This window comes from Coffea eugenioides, chromosome 7 (assembly GCF_003713205.1).
Source record: "Coffea eugenioides isolate CCC68of chromosome 7, Ceug_1.0, whole genome shotgun sequence".
Lineage (NCBI taxonomy): Eukaryota > Viridiplantae > Streptophyta > Magnoliopsida > Gentianales > Rubiaceae > Coffea > Coffea eugenioides.
The window spans coordinates 11780208-11803529 of record NC_040041.1 but is presented as its reverse complement, the minus strand read 5'-3'; the positions used below and the strand labels follow the sequence as shown (position 1 = coordinate 11803529).

The 23322-nt window shown below is 40.7% G+C and overlaps 2 protein-coding genes and 1 non-coding gene across 3 annotated transcripts; 2 read left to right on the top strand and 1 right to left on the bottom strand.

Annotated features, from left to right (window-relative positions):
- Window positions 1–8046: 8046 nt before the first annotated feature.
- On the bottom strand, window positions 8047–8613 carry LOC113776902. The gene is made up of 2 exons (XM_027321951.1): window positions 8241–8613; window positions 8047–8177 (listed from the first exon to the last, which is right to left on the bottom strand). The coding sequence occupies exons 1-2, from the start codon at window positions 8611–8613 to the stop codon at window positions 8047–8049; spliced, it is 504 nt and encodes a 167-aa protein (XP_027177752.1).
- A 4139-nt stretch (window positions 8614–12752) lies between these two features.
- LOC113778956 lies at window positions 12753–12859 on the top strand. Its single transcript, XR_003469418.1, has one exon. It is a non-coding gene; the product is annotated as a small nucleolar RNA R71 (small nucleolar RNA).
- A 5573-nt stretch (window positions 12860–18432) lies between these two features.
- Window positions 18433–21940, top strand: LOC113776901. The gene is made up of 3 exons (XM_027321949.1): window positions 18433–18910; window positions 19152–21205; window positions 21323–21940. Exons 1-3 carry the CDS (start codon window positions 18433–18435, stop codon window positions 21938–21940), a joined length of 3150 nt encoding a protein of 1049 aa, XP_027177750.1.
- The last annotated feature ends 1382 nt before the right edge of the window (window positions 21941–23322 follow it).

The following is a 23322-nucleotide window of genomic DNA, read 5'->3' as shown; positions in this document are numbered from 1 at the left end:
AAAACTACTAATGCCAACAAGGAATGCAGTTGCCGAATTAAATCAACCGAAATTTCAACAAGCACAACACTGGCCGAGATTCTTCCCAAAATATCACAGATAATTGTTAAAATTCCAGCCCACCCAAGAACTTCAACAATTGCACCCAACTGGAGGAAGCAATGTAAATAGCATAGAAACTTCCCAATTTAACAAACAAGTGCAATATTTCAGCTTACCCAAAATTTCAACAAATGGCTCCAGTTGGCCAGTCAAAATCTTAATTCAAAATCAGCAATTTCAATGAAAACGGCTTAGATATTGAACACTACAAGCGCAGCCAACCAGATAGAGGTACCAAATTAAGGTCTAATTACTCCACCAGTACCACAGGTATAGCAAAATAGCACAATAATACGAAGGAAAATAGCACAATTGCTAGCACTGGTGCACCGCACAGTTAAGGCAAACAACCCAATTGCCACTCCAATCTACTGACAAACCCCCAAGTGAATCCAATACATACCAAAAATTGGAAATTTAGTAGCAAATACCTCTCCCAGTGACCGAATGAAGAAATCAAAGCGGTAGTGTCAAGGAGGACAGCAGCGGTCAATGAGGACAGCGGTTGTCAATGGTGGAGCAGGAGCAAGCGGGGTAGCGGAGTGGGTTGAGGTCCTCTGCTTGGGCGCAAGACGCGGCAGAATAGACCAGGGCTGCGAGGGAGATGCACAGAGCAGTGGCTGAGAAGCTGGTTGGCGCGCGGAGGAGCTGTGGGCGACGTGCGCAGGAGAGGCAGGCGTCAGCTGTGGGCTGCTGTGGATCCCAGGTGGCAGTCAACGGCGGCCGTGGCCGTCGCGTGGAGTCGCAGGCGGCCGCGTGTCACCCATCGCGGGAGTGGACGGCGGCAGACAGAGCAAAGAGGCGGCGGGCCGGCGCGAGGACTTTGGGGCGCGGCCAAGGAGGAACGGCGGCGCGCGGTCTGGTCGAGGAAGAGGGTGGCGCGCGGTGGAGTTGGAGATGGCGGTGGGCACGGGCGGCGGACAGAGCAAAACAGAGGAGAAGAAAGAAAGAAAGAAGGAGAAAGAAAGAAAAAAAAAAGGAAAAAGGAAAAGAAAAAAAGATTTTTTTTTCTATGGAAATTAATTTTTAAATTTTTTTTTTTTTGAATTTTGGAAACTAAAGCTACGGTGATAAGAAAATTTTTTTTTTGTTCTTTCCTTTTTTTTTTTTTTTTTTTTTAATCCTTACCTTTCCGCGGTGACGCGGGCACGTCAGAGGGGCAAGAGAGCTCTCAAGTTTCTGATCCTGAGCTTCTGCTCGTCATCACGCGGGCCCGTCACGACTGAAAGACACCTACAAATCATCAAAAACAAAAATTGAAACCCGAAATCAGTCAAATTCAAGGAAAACATATTTAAACTATCACACGAAACCAACAAACAACTAAAAGAAACAATTGGGTTGCCTCCCAATGAGCGCCTTTCTTTAATGTCTTTGGCTAGACATTATCATGTTTTGTTCATGGAGGATAAAATCGTGTGGCTCGTCTTAATGCTTCATCCTCTATATAGTCCTGATAACCCTCGTAAATAGAATAATCCTTGAGCATACGAGCTACGGGCTTCCATGGACTAGTGAATGGCGCCAAACGAGTCGATGATAATTTGCATTCTCCATTCACTCCTCCCTCACTTGCATTTATTGGTTCAAGATATCTTGCCATCGCCACTCTTAATTTATTCCTGTCATGAAATTCAAAATTTTCTGGTATAATAAGGTCAATTTCATTAACAGGAATTGAAGAATAAAAGTCAGGAGAATATTGATGAAGGAATGGAGGAGATGTCACCGCATTTGGAGATTATTCACTGGATTCATTCACTTGAACGAGTTGCGGTTGGGGTTCCATTTCTTCCTTTTCGGATTCTTTTTCAACTGCATCTGTAGATCTCTCATTTTGACACTCTTGCATCTCCTCATCACTAGTCAAGCAAATTGCACTCTCATTTTCTTCTAGATCAACAATGATTTTCGAGGGCAATTCTTCCATTTGAGAAGCCCATCGATTCATTCTGGATGTCAATAGACATAGTTGATCTGCCAGATAACTCATTGCATCCTTCATCATCTCATTCCTCATTTGTGTCTCCTGTTGGAATCGGTATGTATTAATAAATAATTCACCCAATTCCTGAAAAGACATACCTGATATGGACGATGGTTGTTGAGACTCTTGCTGTTGAAAATTCATTGGCCCGGTCGCATAATCAAAATTGAAATTATCCCACCATCCTTGATCATATCCGTTTGAATAAGGGTCATACTGCATTTGATATTGGGGTGGAAAATCTCCAAAAGTATCAATTGGAGCACTTAGATTATCTTGAAATACGGGACATGTGTCAGTTGAATAACCTGAGTCAAAATAAATTCCACAATTTGCAACAGTCCATTGATCATTAGGAAAAACATGAGTCTCATAACCCCATTCAGGAACAAAATCCAGTCTATTATCAAAATACGGAATGTTAGCTGACAGGTCGTCGAAGCCTGTGCAATAATAATAATAAATATAGAACCTAGCTACCACTAAAAGCAGTCAATAATTAATCCTAGGTACTGGAACAGGGACTCTAGGTGTGCAATGGGTTACTTGATTCACCCTGTTCCCGAAGAGTTTGCTTTACCCGATATACCAGAATTAATTAGTTGACAGAAATTACTAAATAGTAGACAGTGGCAAGTAGGGTCATCTCCTCAAGGACTGGAGATATCTGTCTCTTTTAAAGTCCAATTGATAAAGGGGGGTTTCACCGGAATGTAGCTAAAAACAATTAAACAATTTACTTAAAAATGAATAAATCACTAGCACAAATATAGTAGGAATTAAATCAAGAATAAATAAATTCTAGCCAAGGATACAACTACTCAGGCACAGTCCATTTATCCGATCATTGATGCAAGAGAGGTTCACTTAATTTATTAATAGGCTAGTTATAGTCATCGATGAATTCTAATGACCAATTTTTCCTTAATTCATAGATGACCAAGGTACGACCATTAATCACCCCTAACCAGAAAAGTACTCCTAGGTACGATCGTAGGAATTAATTTTTCAATTGCATTAATAACCAGAAAAACCTAACCCTAATCAATAACACGCTACGAGGGTTATTTAAATTAGATTGCACGTTCCCCTAATGTGTAAACACACCAGTTGCCACTAATATTAATCAATCAAATAATTACGGATTCATATTGACTAAATTGGCACGAGATTAATAAATCACATTGAACATCGGGCCCTTGACATCCAATTAATAAAATAATCCCATGAAAATTAAATCAAACAACATGCACATATTAATAGATAAAGGAACACGTGAAAGCTAATTAGATCTCACAGATTTTCGGGACTGCGCCGTCGAGTTGACCCTTGACTAGATGGAAGACTTAGCCACGCCGCATAATTAAATCACCACACAAATTAATAAAATACGAAAGCATTGCGTTTTCTATTAAGAAGCAAGGAATAAAAGGTGTTTTTCCCGTTGGGGAATATTGTCGAACACCTGGCGTGTATCAGAGGCCAGTCCAAGGAAAGGAAAAGAAAAACTAAAGACTAGGCTAAGAAACTAAACTAAGAAGCGGTCCCTTGCTTCTGTACGTTTGTTCCTTTTAAAGAAACAAAAAGGGAGTTGACCAAAGTCATCTCCTCTGCGGTCTCACCACAATTAGGAAAAACCCAAAAGAGATTCCAAGCAGCAGTCACTTTACGTGTTTTTTTTTCCTTCTCAAGCCAAAAGAATGACTAAGGCTTCAATTTCCGTGGGCCAGGCCGACTCCATGTCTTCTCTCCAGTGGTCCCCTTCAATTGGCACAAGTCTGCCGAATTTCTTTAGGCTTTGTACGTTGTCTGCTTTTGGCCAAATGACTAGTGATCTTTATTCCATGGGCTCCCACCGAATTTGAGAAGATGAATTACCAATGCTAGGTCCTGCTGAATTGACCCTTAGTAATATGCTCTAGAGAGTCCCTCCATTTGGTAATATTTCTGCTTCACTCCTGAAATTGATTCCAAATACCAAATATGAGTAAATATCAGCAATTAACATAATATTTATCAGGGATAGAAGGGGAAATTAATAATAAAATTACTATCAAATTATACCCTATCAATTCCCCCCACACCTGAACCATGCTTGCCCTCAAGCATGGGGACAATTCAACTCAACACAGGCTAACTTTCACATTATCATTGCCAACTGTGCTTATACCAGAAATCAAGATTTAGTGGCTCAGTGTCAAGTCATATCCCCCTCGGTTAGCTCCTAAGTTCATAGACCTGTCCAACTCATGGCTAACTCACCTAGGAAATCCAAATATTAACTAGCAACAGTCAGTAATTAAGTTAACTGGCAACCAAAATCTCAACATTACGAACCAAGGATCGGCAGGCCAATATGATCATAAACTCACATATTCTCCACATCTGATTTTCTTTTTTTTTTTCCTTCTGTTTTTTTTTGTTTTGTTTTTTTTTCCTTTTTTTTTATTGCACGAATAATGCTTAGTCCCGAGCTATTCAAGTCTTTTGACGTGAATTCTGACATTTTTAGATGAAAGAGCCCAGTTACTCGACCTTTCATAGCTCCAGGACTATTTACTCATAGATATCGCCACTTTTTGACGCGAGAGTCGACACTTGTGGTGAAGGCTCCCGGTTACTAGGTGGCGACACTAGCGGAGTATAGCCATATGTTATTCACCATAAAACACCAAGATACCAAGTACTTACAGATCATAGCCTGGGTCATGTCCTAAATATGGAGAACTAAGGTAAACAGGAGACCAATCTACACAACAATGCCGGAAAATATTTATATTGCCTAAACAAGTTAGCCATAACTTGCACCAAGTCGTTAAACTCAAAATATTCACCAAGAAAGCATGCTTTTACTAGCCACCGAACTCAACTCATAGTATAAACTACAACTAACGATAAAGAAGTGAGCTGCCAACATATTCACCAAGACAAAAGTAAGGGAAAATCACCCAAAAGGGATAAAGGAACAACGCCTAAACAGAAAACAAGAGGAAAACACAAAAAAGAAAAACGAAAAACTGAAAATATCCAGCACCCAAACTGACCCCTCCCACACCTAAATGACGCATTGCCCTCAATGTGAAAAGATAATAGCAGAAAAAAGGAAGGGGCAACGGTACTTCCCTGAAGTCGTCAAGACAAGGGAGGGTTAGGCGGAAACTGCGGAGGGAACCCGGCTTGCTGCATAAATGCCGCTAGATTCTGCGCCATATTGTGAATGTTAACGTCCATGTGCTTCTGCCGCATCTCAAGCCGCTCGACTGTGTTGCGGAGCTGGTTCCATTCCTCAACCGTATGGGCGGAAGGGGGGAGCGGAAGAAGAGGGACCGGGGTCACCGCCCGCCGTGGAGGTACTGGCAAAGGAAGAACGAGGAGGAGGTCTAATTGGTCCAGGGGGAACAATCTCCCACCCGTTATCACCCTCCCGGACCAAACCCATTCGCTCCAAGCACGGGATGTCCAAGGGCTCCATTCGACAAGCAACATGTAAATCAGGGTTAGAGAGATCAAGCAACTGCAAGTTAACAGCCAAATGGGTGATATATGACCCAAGAATCAAGGGACGCTTCTTTTTTGTCAAAACAGACTTAAATTGAGTAGCGAGCCAGCACCCCAAATTAACCTTAATATTATTATGCATACACCATATGAAAAAAACTCTGGCTTGGACAATATACCCGAACTATCCCGCCTACCCGAGAAACTATATGCTAGGAAGCGCTGGATGTAGCGAGAAGCCGGGTCCTTGATGTATGAGCTCTTGGTCTGGCGAGGATCATAAGAAGCAGGGTCGACGGACAATGCCTCCCACAAACTTCTGTAACGAGAGAAGAAAGGCTCGATGTAGTCGCACGCACTCTCGGCATACTCCCGAGAGGCGGCATAGGCCGGATCAATAAAGCCAAAAGCTAAATTAAACTCCGTAATGGACTGGTGGAACTCCTGGCCCATCAATCGGAAGTGAATAACATTGGGGGGGTAGACGCAGAATAACCGGTAGTGATGGTGAACTCAAAAGTGGCATAGAACTCCCTAACCAACTCAACAAAGGCCGGGAGCTCAACAATACCGGAATATGGGCGCCACCCAATGCCATTGATCAAATGGTGGAAGGATTCGCTAATATTTAGAAGGCCCATGGTGGCGGCGTCCAGATAACGGCAGGGAGTGATCTGCCGCTCACAACAAACAGCATATCGCTGCTTGTCGGCGGTCTTAGTGAAGTGCAGATTTCTCCCAAAATGTGCAGGGTCAGAAATATGGACGCCCCTCTGTCTCCCAAGGCGAGCTCTCCTCCCAGAGGAGAAAGGTTCGTGCGAGGGGTCAGAGGCGGGAATAGTGGGTGGAGGTGTTGGAGGTTGTGATTTCCTAGGTGTTTTAGACTTAGAAGAAGATTGGGGCTTCACCATGGTGACCAACAGGCAACCCAAAACAATAGAGTAACCAGCAAATGCAAGCGTCACGGGCGCCCCCAATAAGCAAATATAAGCGTCATGGGCGCCCCCAAATGTAACCAGCAAACGCAGCAATTCACCACAAAGTAATTGAGAAAGTTTAAGAATTCAAGCAACAAAGTAACCAGTACCACTGGTGCTCAGACAGGAAAGTATGAAATTCAACGGAAGCTCTTAACCAAAAAAACTGAAACTGTAAAATAAGCAGGGAGCTTCAAATAGGAGCCACAACGGTAAGCCAAAAATCTCAACCAGTACCACTGGTGAGTCACAGGGAAAAACTAAAGCAAATGGCCAACTCAATAATGTGATCAATGCCAGAAAATATCCCCAGACGGAGCAGCAAATAAACGTAATTTTTTCAAAATTGACCCTAGAAAATACCTAATTCACCCCCTAAATATCGCAGCAAGTGCCCCAAAATTAACCCCAGCAAATGTCTAAAATTAGTGCCTCCCAAATTCCAACAAAAGACCCACAAAACAAAGAACGCAAATTCCAGCAATTTAAGGACCAGAGAACTTCTAATTAAGGTAGAAATTGGAATACCTCCACCTGCCAAATTTGGGCAGGTGGTGACGCGCGGCTGGAGGAGATGTGCGAGGAGCTGAAGTGGAGGGAGGGCTGGCGTCGGCGGTCTCGGCTGGGCAATGCGAAATTGGCGGCGACTGGTCAAAATTGGAGAAGAGCTATGGCGTTCAGCGGCGTGCGGCTGGCTCTGCGGAGGCGTAGCGGACAGCACCGCTGGTGGAGGCTGCAAGCTGGACGGCGTGCGAGCTGTCGTGGAGGCGGGCGAGCAGGGCCGCTGGTCGAGGTGGGGCTGGGCTCACGAGCGGCAGCGGCAGCGGAAGGAAAAGAAGGAAAAACAGGGCAGCGGGGAAGAAGGGAAGAAAGAAAGAAAGAAAGAAGAAAAGAAGGAAAGAAGAAAAAGAAAAGAGAAGAGGAAAGAAAGTTTTTTTTTTTTTTTTTTTAATCCTCCGTATCTTCATCTTCATTTTTCATTCATTTTTGTATTATTTTATTTTGTTTTTTTTAATTTTAAATAATTAGAAAAAAAAATATAATAAATAAATAATTTTTTTTTTTTTAGAATTGTCAAACATGGCGTGGGCATGCCAAGATTAGAGAGCATCCACTGATTTCGAGAGTTACCTTACGCACTTTAACGCATGCCCTCCTTGCGTGGGCACGCCAAGAATCCATTTTCTCCCAGTGTCGCGAGATGTTGAGACTTTACCAACACGGCGCGGGCACGCCAAGATTAGAGAGCATCCACTGACCATGGAACTTGAACTTAGACGCTTAACGCGTGCCCTTCTCGCGTGGGCACGCCAAGATTACCTATCCTGATCAGAGTTAGAAAACACCAAGAATGACAAGCACCCACGTGAGAACCGACATGATTTAATAATTAAGCACTGAAACAACAAAATTAATAATTGGGTTGCCTCCCAAAAGCGCCTTTCTTTAACGTCTTTGGCTAGATGTTGTCCAAAACTTTGCTTAAACTAAGCAAATCGAGTCCTCTAAGTGCATCATCTCCACCCGCTCAATTGGAAAACCTTCATAATATGGCTTGAGACGGTGCCCATTCACTACAAATTTCTTCTCAGTTTTCAAATTTTGGATCTCGACTGCACCATAATGAAAGACATTAGTCACAACAAAAGGGCCAATCCAACGAGAACGTAATTTACCTGGAAAAAACTTCAATTTGGAGTGGTACAGTAGAACTTTTTGCCCACACTCGAATGTCTTCCTTGAGATCTGTTGGTCATGAAAAATCTTACTCCTCTCCTTATAGATTACTGCATTCTCATAGGCTTCATTGCGAATCTCCTCCAATTCTTGTAACTGTAGCTTCCTTTGAATTCCGCCCTCTTCGATATCCATGTTGCATTGTTTGACCGCCCAAAATGCTCTATGCTCGAACTCGACAGGGAGGTGGCATGGCTTCCCAAATACCAAACGGTAAGGGGACATGCCGATTGGTGTCTTGTACGCCGTTCTATATGCCCACAAGGCATCTTCAAGTCTCACACTCCAGTCCTTCCTATCAGGTCGAACCATTTTTTCCAAAATCGACTTGATCTCCCGGTTTGATGCTTCCGCCTAACCGTTTGTCTGCGGATGGTAAGACGTGGAGACTTTGTGCAAGACACCGTACCTCCTAAAAAGTGCAGCAATCGTCTCTTGTTGCAGAAATGGGTACCCCGATCACTTACAATTGCTCGCGGCATCCCAAAGCGACAAAGAAGATATTAGACTTGATGAATTCTGCAACTACTTTGGAATCATTAGTACGGGTGGCCTTCGCTTCCACCCATTTTGAGACATAATCCACGGCAAGCAATATATACAAAAAATCAAAAGATGAAGGAAAAGGACCCATAAAGTCGATACCCCAAACATCAAAAATCTCAACAAAAATCATTGGGGTTTGGGTCATTTGATCCCTTCGAGAAATATTATCTACTCGTTGACACTTATCACATGACTTACAAAATAAGTAGGCATCCTTAAAGAGGGTCGGCCAATAAAATCCACTCTCTAGAACCTTACGAGCAGTCCTCTTTGGTCCAAAGTGGCCTCCACATGCGAAAGAGTGACAATAAGCTAAAATAGATTGGAATTCATTTTCACTTACACATCTACGAATGATTTGGTCGGCACCACGTTTCCAGAGGTAAGGGTCATCCCAAATGTACGACTTTGCGTCACTCCTCAATTTGTCCCTTTTTGCCTTAGGCCATCCTGCAGGAAACTTGTCAGTAACTAGAAAGTTAACCATATCCGCATACTAAGGCAAAGACAAATTAATAGAAAATAAATGCTCATCGGAAAAAGTTTCTCTCAATGGGATATTATCTTCTACGACTTGCACTCGACTTAAGTGATCTGATACCAGATTTTCAGCCCCTTTCTTATCCCTGATCTCCAAGTCGAACTCTTGGAGCAGTAGTATCCACCTTATCAGTCGCGGTTTCGCCTCTTTCTTAGTCAACAGATACCGCAGGGCTGCATGATCAGAGAAAATAATAACTTTAGCACCAAGTAAATAGGACCGAAATTTCTCTAAAACAAAAATTACAGCTAAAAGCTCCTTTTCGATTGTCGAATAGTTCAACTGAACTCCGTTCAACGCTCGAGAGGCGTAGTATATAGCGTGGGCTGCCTTCCCCACTCTCTGTCCCAGCACCGCATCTATGGCATAGTCGCTGGCATCACACATGATCTCGAACGGTATGTTCCAATCAAACGCCCTTTTACATGACTCATCGAACTCGAAGGGTACCTCTTTCTACAAAAGTTGGAATAGGGGCGCTCCAATTTTGGAGAAATCCTTTATGAATCTACTGTAGAAACCTGCGTGATCCAAAAACGAACGCACCTCCCGCACACTCGCGGGGTAAGGTAAAGTCGATATCACATCTATTTTTGCCTTATCAACCTCAATACCTCTAGACGACACCACATGACCCAAAACTATCCCGTGTTCGACCATAAAATGGCATTTTTCCCAATTGAGCACGAGATTAGCTTCTATGCACCTTATCAAAATTAATTTCAGGTTATCTAAACAGTTATCAAAACTTTCCCCATACACACTGAAATCATCCATAAAAATCTCAATAATTTTCTCAACATATTCTGAAAAAATACTGACCATACAGCGCTGGAAGGTAGCAGGTGCATTGCATAGCCCAAATGGCATCCTCCGGTATGCGAATGTTTCAAACGGGCACGTGAAGGTAGTTTTCTCTTGGTCCTCAGGTGTGATAGCAATCTGGAAATAACCTGAAAAGCCATCCAAAAAACAATAATAAGCTCGACCTGCTAATCGCTCTACCATTTGATCAATAAAAGGAAGGGAAAAATGATCTTTTTTCGTGACGGCGTTCAATTTCCTATAATCTATGCACTGCCGCCACCCAGTGGGCTTACGGACTGGCACGAGCTCACCCTCCTGATTTGATTCTACCGTCACCCCTGCGTTCTTTGGGACCACCTGTACTGGACTTACCCAAGGGCTATCTGATATAGCAAAAATTATCCCCACATCCAGTAGTTTTAGGATCTCTTTCTTCACTACCTCCATCATGAGAGGATTCAATCTCCTTTGAGCCTGCCGAATAGGTCTAGCGCCCTCCTCGAGTCGAATCCGATGCGTACATACCGCGGGGCTAATTCCCTTGATATCGGCTATAGTCCACCCTATCACCTGCTTATGGTCCCTCAAAACTCGAATCAATTTGTCTTCTTGGACTGTTGATAAACTGGCGGAGATAATCACTGGGAGTGTCTCCCCCTCACCTAAGTACGCATACTTTAGGTGTTTTGACAGCGGTTTCAACTCTAAGACAGGCGCCTGCACCACAGATGGAAGTAGCCTTTGGTGAGTTTCAGGTGTAAACACGGGTGCGAGGTCATACCTTATCTTTGTGGCTGGCAACGTCTGCAACGCTCCAATCACACATTTGAGCTCTTCACTCAACTCTATCTCAGCGGTCATCTCTGACTCGAAGTGCCTGGTCAAGGCAACTTCCAGCTCATCCCTGCCTTCAATTTCGAAAACTTCACGTACAGTAGAGTCAATAGCATTTATAGAGAAGACAGAGCTAGCATGTGATTCTGACGGATACTTCATAGATTCGAAAATGTTAAAATGAACAATCTCACCATCAAATTCCATAGATAGGGTGCCCTTATTAACATCTATTTTAGTTCGAGCTGTGCTCAAGAAGGGTCTACCTAACAGTAAAGGTGATGGGTCGTGAGAGTATTCATCATCCATATCAAGCACGTAAAAATCCGCAGGGAAAACCAATTCATTAATTTTCACTAAAACATCCTCAATCAACCCGTCAGGGTATGCATTGGTCCGGTCAGCCAGTTGGATTATTATTCCAGTGTCTTTCAGAGGTCCTAACTTTAACGAGGCATATATAGACTTGGGCATCACATTAATTGAGGCTCCTAGATCTAACATAGCCTTTCCAATCAAGATATTGCCTATTCTACAAGGAATAGTGAACATACCTGGGTCACCGCATTTCGGTGGAAGCTTTCGTTGCAGGATCGCTGACACATTTTCTCCCACTACCACTCTCTCATCTCCCTTCAATCGCCTTCGGTTGACACACAGGTCCCTTAAAAATTTTGCGTATCTGGGTACCTGCCTAATCGCATCTAGAAGAGGAATATTGATCTCCACTTTGCGAAAGATCTCTAGGACCTCTTTCTCCTTGTCCTGCTTCCTTGGTTTCTCCAATCTACTTGGGAAGGGAGGTGGGTTGGATCTAACTGGCATGAGTGGGTCCGGGATTACTTTTGAATTTTTATTGTCACCGCCCTCCTCTTCCAACTCTTTTTCAATTCGATTTTCGTCCTTGTCCTTAGGAATCACCGGGTCAGGTCCTTGGACCTCCTTGCCACTTCTCAAGGTCATGGCGCTAACATTCTTCGGGTTTAATTCGGGCTGAGACGGCAATTTACCTTGGTTTTGGTGGTCCAAGCGGTTGATTGTTGTGGCCATTTGACTTATCTGATTCCTCATGTCCTGCATTTCGGAGTCCGTCCTTTGCTGATTTTGCGTGAGGGTTGCCATCACTTGTTTCATCATCTCCTCCAAAGATGGACCAGAGCTTGGGGGCGGAGGTGGTCGGGGTTGGTACTGCTGCTGGTACCCTGGTGGCTTATTTGGCACGAAATTAGACTGCCTGTTCGGTGTATAGTTGGGCTGCCTATTTCCTCCATAACTGAGATTTGGGTGGTCCTTCCAGCCGGGATTGTACGTATTCGAGTACGGGTCATAGGCTCTTCTTGGCGCGGGCGCGTGACCAGTCATGTTCACCTGTTCTGCAGTTTCTTCCTGAAGCATTGGGCACATGTCAGTAGAGTGTCCCATACCAGTGCAAATCCCGCACACCCTGGCCTGAGTTGCTCTCTCTACAGCCAGTTGCCTCACAAACGAGGTCAACTTAGTTAGCTGCTGCTGGACAGATGGTGTCTCTATCTCGTTCACCTTGCGTATTGGGACATCCTCTTTCGTACCGAATTGTTGTGAATTTTCTGCCATCCCCTCTATTAGCTCCCGTGCTTCCTGAGGGGTTTTGTTCACCAGCGCCCTTTCACTTGCAGCATCAATTATGCTCCTGTCTCTGAAAAGGAGCCCCTCATAAAAATACTGTATGATCAATTGCTCACTTATTTGGTGTTGGGGGCACCTGTGCAACAAGTTCTTGAACCGTTCCCAATACTCATAGAGTGACTCCCCCGGATGCTGCTTGATCCCACAAATTTCTTTCCTCAGACTTGCAGCCCTGGACGCAGGAAAATATTTATCCAAAAATTTTTTCTTCAATTGGTCCCACGTGGTGATGCTACCTGGTGACAGGTAGTACAGCCAGTCCTTCGCAGAATCTTTCAAGGAGAAGGGAAACGCCCTCATTTTTATCTGCTCTTCAGTGATTCCCGGGGGTTTCATACTATTGCACATGACATCAAACTCCTGCAGTTCCTTATACGGCTCCTCACCTGGTAAGCCATGAAAAGAAGGTAAAAGATGAATTAGACCTGATTTCAATTCAAAGGAAGTGTTATCACTCAAACTCGGGAAAGTAATGCATAAAAGCTGCTGATTTAAATCAGGAGCAGCCAACTCCCTTAATGTTCGTGCATTAGCCATGGGGATTTCTTCTTGCTCTGAATCACTCGAAGTGTTACCAAATGAATTTGTTGGTTCAACTTCCAGCTCAGGTCTCTGAGATGTAGCACTGGAGTGCTCCTCTCGGAGCTGTCTGGTTTCTTTTCTCGTTCTACGCGCGATCTTCTCTACTTCAGGGTCAAAAAAAATTCACCTGTACGAGAAAACCGAGGCATACACTAGGAAAATACCAGAGAATTAGAACAAAAATGAATTTAAAAAGAAACAAATAATAACGCCAGTCCCCGACAATGGCGCCAAAAATTGACAGGTCGTCGAAACCTGTGCAATAATAATAATAAATATAGAACCTAACTACCACTAAAAGCAGTCAATAATTAATCCTAGGTACTGGAGCAGGGACTCTAGGTGTGCAATGGGTTACTTGATTCACCGTGTTCCCGAAGATTTTGCTTTACCCGATATACCAAAATTAATTAGTTGACAGAAATTACTAAAAGTAGACAGTGGCAAGTAGGGTCGTCTCCTCAGAGACTGGAGATATCTGTCTCTTTTAAAGTCCAATTGATAAAGGGGGGTTTCACCGGAATGTAGCTAAAAACAATTAAACAATTTACTTAAAAATGAATAAATCACTAGCACAAATATAGCAGGAATTAAATCAAGAATAAATAAATTCTAGCAAAGGATACAACTACTCAGGCACAGTCCATTTATCCGATCATTGATGCAAGAGAGGTTCACTTAATTTATTAATAGGCTAGTTATAGTCATCGATGAACTCTAATGACCAATTTTTCCTTAATTCATAGATGACCAAGGTACGACCATTAATCACCCCTAACCAGAAAAGTACTCCTAGGTACGACCGTCGGAATTAATTTTTCAATTGCATTAATAACCAGAAAAACCTAGCCCTAATCAATAACACGCTACGAGGGTTATTTAAATTAGATTGCACGTTCCCCTAATGTGTAAACACACCAGTTGCCACTAATATTAATCAATCAAACAATTACGGATTCAATTGACTAAATTGGCACGAGATTAATAAATCACATTGAACATCGAGCCCTTGACATCCAATTAATAAAATAATCCCATGAAAATTAAATCAGACAACATGCAAATATTAATAGATAAAGGAACACGTGAAAGCTAATTAGATCTCACAGATTTTCGGGACTGCGCCGTCAAGTTGACCCTTGACTAGATGGAAGACTTAGCCACGCCGCATAATTAAATCACTACACGAATTAATAAAATACGAAAACATTGCGTTTTCTATTAAGAAGCAAGGAATAAAAGGTGTTTTTCCCGTTGGGGAATATTGTCGAACACCTGGCGTGTATCAGAGGCTAGTCCAAGGAAAGGAAAAGAAAAACTAAAGACTAGGCTAAGAAACTAAACTAAGAAGTGGTCCCTTGCTTCTGTACGTTTGTTCCTTTTAAAGAAACAAAAAGGGAGTTGACCAAAGCCATCTCCTCTGCGGTCCCACCACAATTAGGAAAAACCCAAAAGAGATTCCAAGCAGCAGCCACTTTACGTGTTTTTTTTTCCTTCTCAAGCCAAAAGAATGACTAAGGCTTCAATTTCCGTGGGCCAGGCCGACTCCATGTCTTCTCTCCAGTGGTCCCCTTCAATTGGCACAAGTCTGCCGAATTTCTTTAGGCTTTGTATGTTGTCTGCTTTTGGCCAAATGACTAGTGATCTTTATTCCATGGGCCCCCACCGAATTTGAGAAGATGAATTACCAATGCTAGGCCCTGCTGAATTGACCCTTAGTAATATGCTCTAGAGAGTCCCTCCATTTGGTAATATTTCTGCTTCACTCCTGAAATTGATTCCAAATATGAGTAAATATCAGCAATTAACACAATATTTGTCAGGGATAGAAGGGGAAATTAATAATAAAATTACTAACAAATTATACCCTATCAATAGCAGCCATAAACTATATAGAATAAAAAAAAATGAAAACAAGTTGAACTCAAAAAGAAACAAATAACTAGCGCCAGTCCTCGGCAACGGCGCCAAAAATTGACAGGTTGTCGCCTGTGCAATAATAAAACCTGCTCAAACTAAAAGTAATTTCTGTAGATAGTGGTAAGCAGGGTCGAATCCACAGGGACTGGGAGTAATTGTTTCTTCTCAAGTTCACAGTAACAAGGGGGGTGTTTTTGTGCAGAAGGTGACAATAAAAGAAGTTCAAATAAAATCTAAGAAACTACTAAAAATTAAATAACAAATTACTAAAATCAAATGAGTGATAATTAAGAATCTAGCCAAGAAATAACTTCAGCAATGGTGCACCTAATTGATCATCGGAACAAAGACAATTCCAATTATTTATCAATAAATAGGTTATAACTACCAAACAAGCGATGACAATCAACCCCTCCTTACTGTGTCGGTGATCAAGGTACGCCCGTTAATCACTGCTCTAATTGAGAAATAATCTTAGGTACGCCCGTAGAATTTAATTTCCCAATTGCCTTACGTATTAGAGGAGCCCTATTCTTACCAAATAACGCATTATCAGGGTTATTTTAGATTAGCCCGCGTATTCTCCTGACACAAACCTAATCATGCCAGTTGTCACTATTTTAGAGCAATTAAACAATTACGGATTTAACACCCTAATTGACAATAGATTATTAAATTAACTAATTATCCGGATCCAAGACAATCAATTAATTAAACAATCATAAGCACTACAATCAGGGAATATGCGAATATCAATAAATAAAAGAAAAAGGTAAAATTAAATTGATCTCACAATTTTTAGGCAAACCAGAGCCTCAGTTGTCCATTGACTAGACAAAGGGGTTTAGCTCATTGCTGATGAGGAAAACCCATGTAAAATCAAAGTATCAGTCGCGGCCATAGTATAGAAATTTAGGAAACTTCAATTCAATCGAAGGAATAAAGCAAAGTAAGGTTACAAAAGATGATTTTGTCTTCAATGCTCCTGACTCACGTAGGAGGTAGCCACAAAAGATTCCAAGGAAAAGTCAAAAGCTCTCCACTACAAGACGAAGGAGACCAAACGGTCAAAGGAAAAGCTAAACTATAAAAATGGAAAAAACTAAGAGGGAAGCCAGCTCCCTACTGTGCGGCGGCTCCCCCAGGGGGAAGAAGAAGACTCCTCACTTCAGCCCTGCGTTCCTCCTTTTAATGCTGCCCTCTGCGAATTACCAAAAAGGCCTTGTATCTCCTTATTCCAAAAATGCCCTCGATTGCCTGCTATGTGAACTCTTTCCCGATAACTGTCAAATTGGCCTTTATTGTAATATTTTTGTTCTACTCCCTGAAATAAATATAAATTACGAAAAGTGAATAGAATCTACTAATTAATTCACATCAGGTCAAGTAATAGGGAAAATTAATAATAAAATAAATGATAAAATTGTAACCTATCAATATACCTGCTTTGAATTTTCATTCTTTCTTTCTTGCTTTCATCCCATGCATGCTCACTTTATCTTTCACTGTATATGATTTTATTGTGAATACTTTTCCCTGATTGTGACTATTTTCCGTTTTTATTGCAGGCTTTCTTACCTTCTTCTGCTTATTCCATTTCTTCGCAGCTTTTTGGTGCCAGATAAAAGGTGATCCATATCATCTTATATTGCGCTTCCTACCTTATTTAATGTTTATATCTTGCTGCATCATATAAAATTGCTATTTTTTATTATCCTCATCTCCTTTATATTTCTTTCTACTTCTGTGCTCATTCTTATGTCTTCCCTGTCACATTGCTTGTCACTCCCCATCTTATTCATTAGTTATCCTACATAATCATCCATGCAATTAATCATACCAGATATCTTTGTATCCTCATTACTTTTATTTAGTATGCCTCGAAAGCGTAAACTTTGCTCTGAAGATGAATATCGCATCCAAAATAACCAACGACGACGAGACAGATATGCTGCAGAGATAATCAGACGACACCATCGTGCTACCCAGATAGATACCAAAACAATAGAGTGTATTCCATTTCACCCAACGGCCACTGCTGATATTCCGGATACTCCTCCTCCTGATTCTTTACAATATGAAGGATGCTTAATTGATGTCCCTATATATACTACTGCATCAGCAGCTAGCACTTCTTTGTCTCATGGATTTCCTGATCCTCTCTTGCCATCTCCATCTTTTGTTCCGAATGCCTCCTCATGCTTTCCTTTCTCTGCTACCTCACTTCCCCATATAGTGGATAGCTTATCTGCATCAACTATATCTCACATTGATCCATGTATCCACTCACTCCTTAATTCTTCCATATATTTCTTATTCCCACTTATTACTCATTTCAATAATAGCTAAAATACTAATTTCTTCATTTCTATATGTATATATATATATATGTATCTAGACTATCTTCCTGCAGCCAGTGATCCTATCTTACAAAACCTTTCCACTCCATCACTATCTGATGCTACCAGCAACTAGTTCAATTGTCCCATTTATACCTGTACGTTTCCTATGTATTTCAACTCCCTCAATAGCTACTGAATATTGTATCATTACAATACGTATCCATGCTACATTCTGGATTTCTATCAATATTATAGCTAAAACTATAATCATCAATTTTCAGCACAGTCACCAATCCTGGCAGAACCATTGAATTCATCCCTCTCCATCCAAAATCAGAGTGGTACACCAATAAGTTTTCCCAATATTTTTATTACTTTTATCTCTCTATATAGAATAGAAAACTTCTTCATTTTCATATCATAGCTCATACACACTCATCTTTAATCCTTCTAGCTCCAACACGTCGCAGAAAAACTATACCATTGCTCCAGCAGATACCATTAGAACCAAGCATCTTACCATCTGTTCCAGATTGTCCACATTGTCATGCTAAACGCTTTTACATGGAACCACCAAGATTTTGTTGTGCATTGGGAGAAATTCGCCTAGCAGAAACAAAAATGCCAAATAAGCTACTGCAACTCTATAGAGGAAGCACTCCTGAAGCTATTGAATTTAGACAATGTATCAGGAGCTACAACAATATGTTTGCCTTTACATCATTAGGAGTTCACTATGACAGAGAACTCAGCAAAAGAAATAAAGGCATTTACACCTTTTGAGTTCAAGGACAAATCTATCATTTTGTCAATCCACTCAAACCTTCTGATGGTGAAAAGGCAACAAATCTCCAGCTATATTTTTATGATACAGAACATGAAGTACAGAATAGAATGGTTCTTTCAGCCAAGTTCAGGGAATCAATTGTTCAGCAGCTAAAATCTGTTCTTGATGACAATCCTTATTCTGTATTTATCAGAAGATTAGCAGATATTAAAGACTTGGATAGATACAGAATTTTTCTCAAGTCTAATCCTGGACTGGATCAACGTGTATTCAACATTCCTTCAGCATCTCAAGTCGCAGCAATTTGGTTGGATAACGACACTCTTAATGGAGACAGTTCAAGAGAAATTGAAATATGTACAAGAACAAGAAACAGAAAAATAGTCAAACAACATTATGGTTGTTATGACACATTACAATACCCATTGATATTTCCTTCTGGAGAGACTGGATGGCATCCTGGAATCCTTAGAAAAACAAGAACTCAGATTCTTCAGGACCCTCATCAGACTTGTGAAAGAGAACATTTGATTTCTATTAATCAATGCACTGATATAGAAGAAGTACTCACTGCAGAGCAAATTGGTATAACTATATCTACAAATCTTTACATTTTTTACTTCTTATTTACTATAATATAAAATAGCTCATCTTTACATTTTCTTTATGTTAACAGCTGCTAGAAAGAAAAAAAAGCAGAGACCAACTGTTTCATGCAGAGAATATTATGCCTACAAGTTTCAAATGCGAGATGCAGACCAATCAAACTTACTACATATCGGCCGTCTATTCTAGCAATATTCTGTTGATACTTATGTGAAGTTAGAGACATCACGCCTTGAATTTCACAGAAATAAACAAAACAAATTGAGGACAGAGGCTTATCAGGGATTACTAGATGTCATAGCAAAAGGTCACACAAATGGATCAGATGTGGGAAAACGCATTATTTTGCCTGCAAGTTTTATAGGAGGACCAAGAGATATGCGACGGCGATATATGGATGCCATGACTCTGGTGCAACGTTATGGAAAGCCAGATATCTTCCTCACAATGACCTGCAATCCATCTTGGCCTGAAATAAAGAACCATTTGCTTGAAACAGATGAGGCTCAGAACCAACCTGATTTGATTACACGAGTATTTCGTGCAAAGATAGAACAATTGAAAGAAGATCTTTTCAAGAAACATCTTATTGGTCATGTTGCTGCTTACACATATGTTATTGAATTTCAAAAAAGAGGTTTGCCCCATGCTCACTTCCTCATCATTCTAAAGCAACAATCAAAGATGTTTTCACCTGAAGAGTATGACAAGATCGTTTCTGCAGAGCTTCCTGATAGGCACAAATCACCATACCTATATTCTCTGGTTATAAAACACATGCTTCATGGACCTTGTGGATCAATGAATCCAACTAATCCCTGCATGCGGCAAAATCACAAGTGCAGAAATAACTATCCAAAGGATTTCTCAGAGTATACAAAGCATGGAAAAAACTCTTATCCTATATACAAGAGACAAGATGATGGCAGAAAAGTATATATCAGAGAACACGAGCTAGATAACCGATGGATTGTCCCTTACAACCTATATCTCCTTGCAAAATATGACTGTCACATCAATGTTGAAATATGTTCTGCTATTGAAGCTGTGAAGTACATCTATAAATATATATACAAAGGTCATGACAAAGTGATGTATCAGTTGACAGCAGAACAAGCAGATAAGATCATTGATGAAATAAAAAATTTCCAGTCTGCAAGATGGGTATGTGCTCCTGAAGCTATGTGGAGGATCTATGCTTTTGATCTCAATGTTATCAGTCCATCAGTGATTTTGCTTCATCTCCACCTTCAAAACTGCCAATCAATGTGTTTCGATGAGAGTCAGCCTTTAACAGATGTAATCCAGGATGACAGACTTTCCCGAACAATGTTGACAGAATTTTTTTCAATGAATCGAACAAATGAAAATGCAGAAAATCTTAACTTGCTATACAAGGAATTCCCTCAGCATTTCGTATGGGATCAAGATGACAGAATATGGTATACCAGAAAACGAGGTCAAGTCATTGGTCGTGTAATAACAGCACATCCAATTGAAGGAGAAAGATATTATCTGAGAATGCTCCTCATGCATGTTCGGCGACCCACATCCTTTGATGATCTAAAAACAGTCAATGGTTATCTAGCTTCCTCATTTAAAGAAGCTGCAGAATTACGAGGATTGCTTCATATAGACAATGGAGCTCAAGACTGCTTATCAGAAGCTATTGTTTATAGAATGCCACAATCTTTGAGACAGCTATTTGCAGTCATCTTAGTCCACTGCTCCCCACCTGATCCACAAAAGTTGTGGTCACAATTCCAACCATTCTTATTAGAAGACATTGCAGCAGACTCATCTTTATCAAAAGATCAAATCATCACAAAAGCCCTTGCTTCAATTGATCACTATTTGCAGATAATGGGAAAAAGCATAAAGGAGTATGGCTTCTCAGATTTTATTCCAGATGTTCAATTCATCGATCCTACAAAAGAAATACAAGCTGAACTTGCAATACCTGTGTCCAGAGAAGATTTGACAGCAGTTTCTATGCTCAATCCTGGACAACAATTTGCATTCGATAGAATAATGCAAAAAGTGAATACAAATACATCAGCTGCATTCTTCATTGATGGCCCTGGTGGCACAGGAAAATCTTTCCTTTATAAAGCACTCGCAACAATTAGATCAAGAGGCGACATTGCATTAGCAACTGCAACATCAGGAGCAGCTGCATCAATACTTCCAGGAGGCCGTACTGCTCATTCACGCTTCAAAATTCCTCTCCATCATGAAGCTAACAGCACATGCAATCTTTCTAAGCAAACTTCAGTATCCCAACTGATCAAAGTTGCAAAGCTCATAATATGGGATGAAGCAGCAATGGCCAAAAAATATGCAATCGAATCCTTTGACAGATTGCTTAGAGACCTGTTAAATTCTGATTAGATTTTTGGTGGAAAAATCATTGTTTTCGGTGGAGATTTCCGGCAAACGCTGCCAGTTGTCAGAAAAGGTCAAAAGGAAGATTACATTTCTGCATCAGTTGTAAATTCATATGTCTGGTCCCAGCTTGAAAAAATACAGCTAACTCAGAATATGAGAGCATCTTTGGATCCAACATTTTCAGATCTCCTTCTAAACATTGGAAATGGCACAGAACCGACCATTGCAGATGACAAAATCAAGCTGCCTTCTCATATGATCATCCCTTTCATTAATGATCAGGCATCCTTAGACACCCTCATCACTGCTGTTTATCCATCCTTGTCTAGCTTTTTACCCGGTAATCTTGCACTCATTAACAGAGTCATTCTCAGCACAACAAACGATATTGTCCATGAAGTCAATCAAATTTTGATCCAAAAATTCCCTGGAGAAGAAGTCAGGTATATCAGTTTTGATCAAACAATAGACCAAAGCAAACAAGCCGATCACGGTGACTTCTTAAACACTATTCACCCTCCAGGATTGCCCCCACATGAACTGATTTTGAAGCGCAATTGCCCAGTGATACTCTTAAGAAATCTGAATCCTGCTGAAGATTATGCAATGGAACACGTTTGATTTGTTTGAATTTCAATAAAAATGTTATTCATGCTGAAATTTCAGTTGGAATTCATTCTGGTAAACAAGTTTTCATTCCTCGTATTCCATTGCATAACTCTAATGATGAATCATACCCAATACCTTTCAAACGTACTCAATTTCCAGTTTCATTGTGTTTTGCAATGACAATTAACAAATCACAAGGACAAACACTTGATTTTGTAGGATTGTATTTGAAAGAACCAGTATTTTCACATGGACAACTATATGTTGCCCTCTCAAGAGCTAAAATTGCTGATAATGTCAAAATTCTGCTTAGACCTATTTCTTCTGATTGTCTGTCCAATGATTGTACACGAAATGTAGTTTATCAGGAAATTCTGGCAGCTGCAGCTCATCATTGAGTATTAAACTTGCATGTCTGTAATTACACATACCTATATTTATTCCTGTCTATATTTACATATCTTTATCATCAATAACATATTCTTCACTTTTTATGTTGCAGATATGGAACACAAGTGCACTACTGTCAGTAAGCTCACAGGCAAATCAAACGATTGGATGATAAAAGTCATCCTCATTGAAAAAACAAACATCTTCAGAGGAAAAGACCAAAACACCTTCCAACGGTTCATGTTTCAAGATGAACAGGTAAATTCCATTTCTAAATTCCTTTTATTAAAAAAATATCAGTCATAAAACTAATCATTAATCTTCCCTCCCTTATCTATTATCCATTACTACCTTCATTTATCACCAAGTTTCAATCAATTGATCACTGCTTTCTTTCCAGAATGAATCAATCCAAGCAATTGCTTTCACCAGAGACGTAAACTATGCAAATAGCAGGCTTGATCTTTACCATACCTATTACATTGGCAATGCTGCTATCTCAGCAATCACTGATCAAAGAAACCAAGCTGGTTTTGTACCATGGCAGCTAACCATAAGCAAAACAACTTTCATCAAGAAAGCACAAAAAGAAAATGAGCTGAGCTTGCACAATCGGTTCCCCTTAACTTCCTTCTGGGATCTTGACAAATACAAAAACAATGATTCCATCAGATTCAGTAAACCTCCCTTTACTATTATCATTTATTCAGCATACACATATATGTCTTACATTCTTTTATACTAACACTCCTTATCAATTGAATGTTCTTACGTATGCAGATCTCCTCTGCTGCCTAATTCAAGCATTTCCAGAAACTATTATAACTACAGCAAAAGGGCCACGCGCAATTCGCAGATTCGTTGCTGTTAATCCTGAGTAAATTTTTTATTTTTCATATATGAAAACACTCTTCCACAAAACTCATCTATTCATTCAATCAGTTTTCTATATAATAAATCCTCTCCTCTCCACATTATCAATCATTCATATAATAAATTATCTC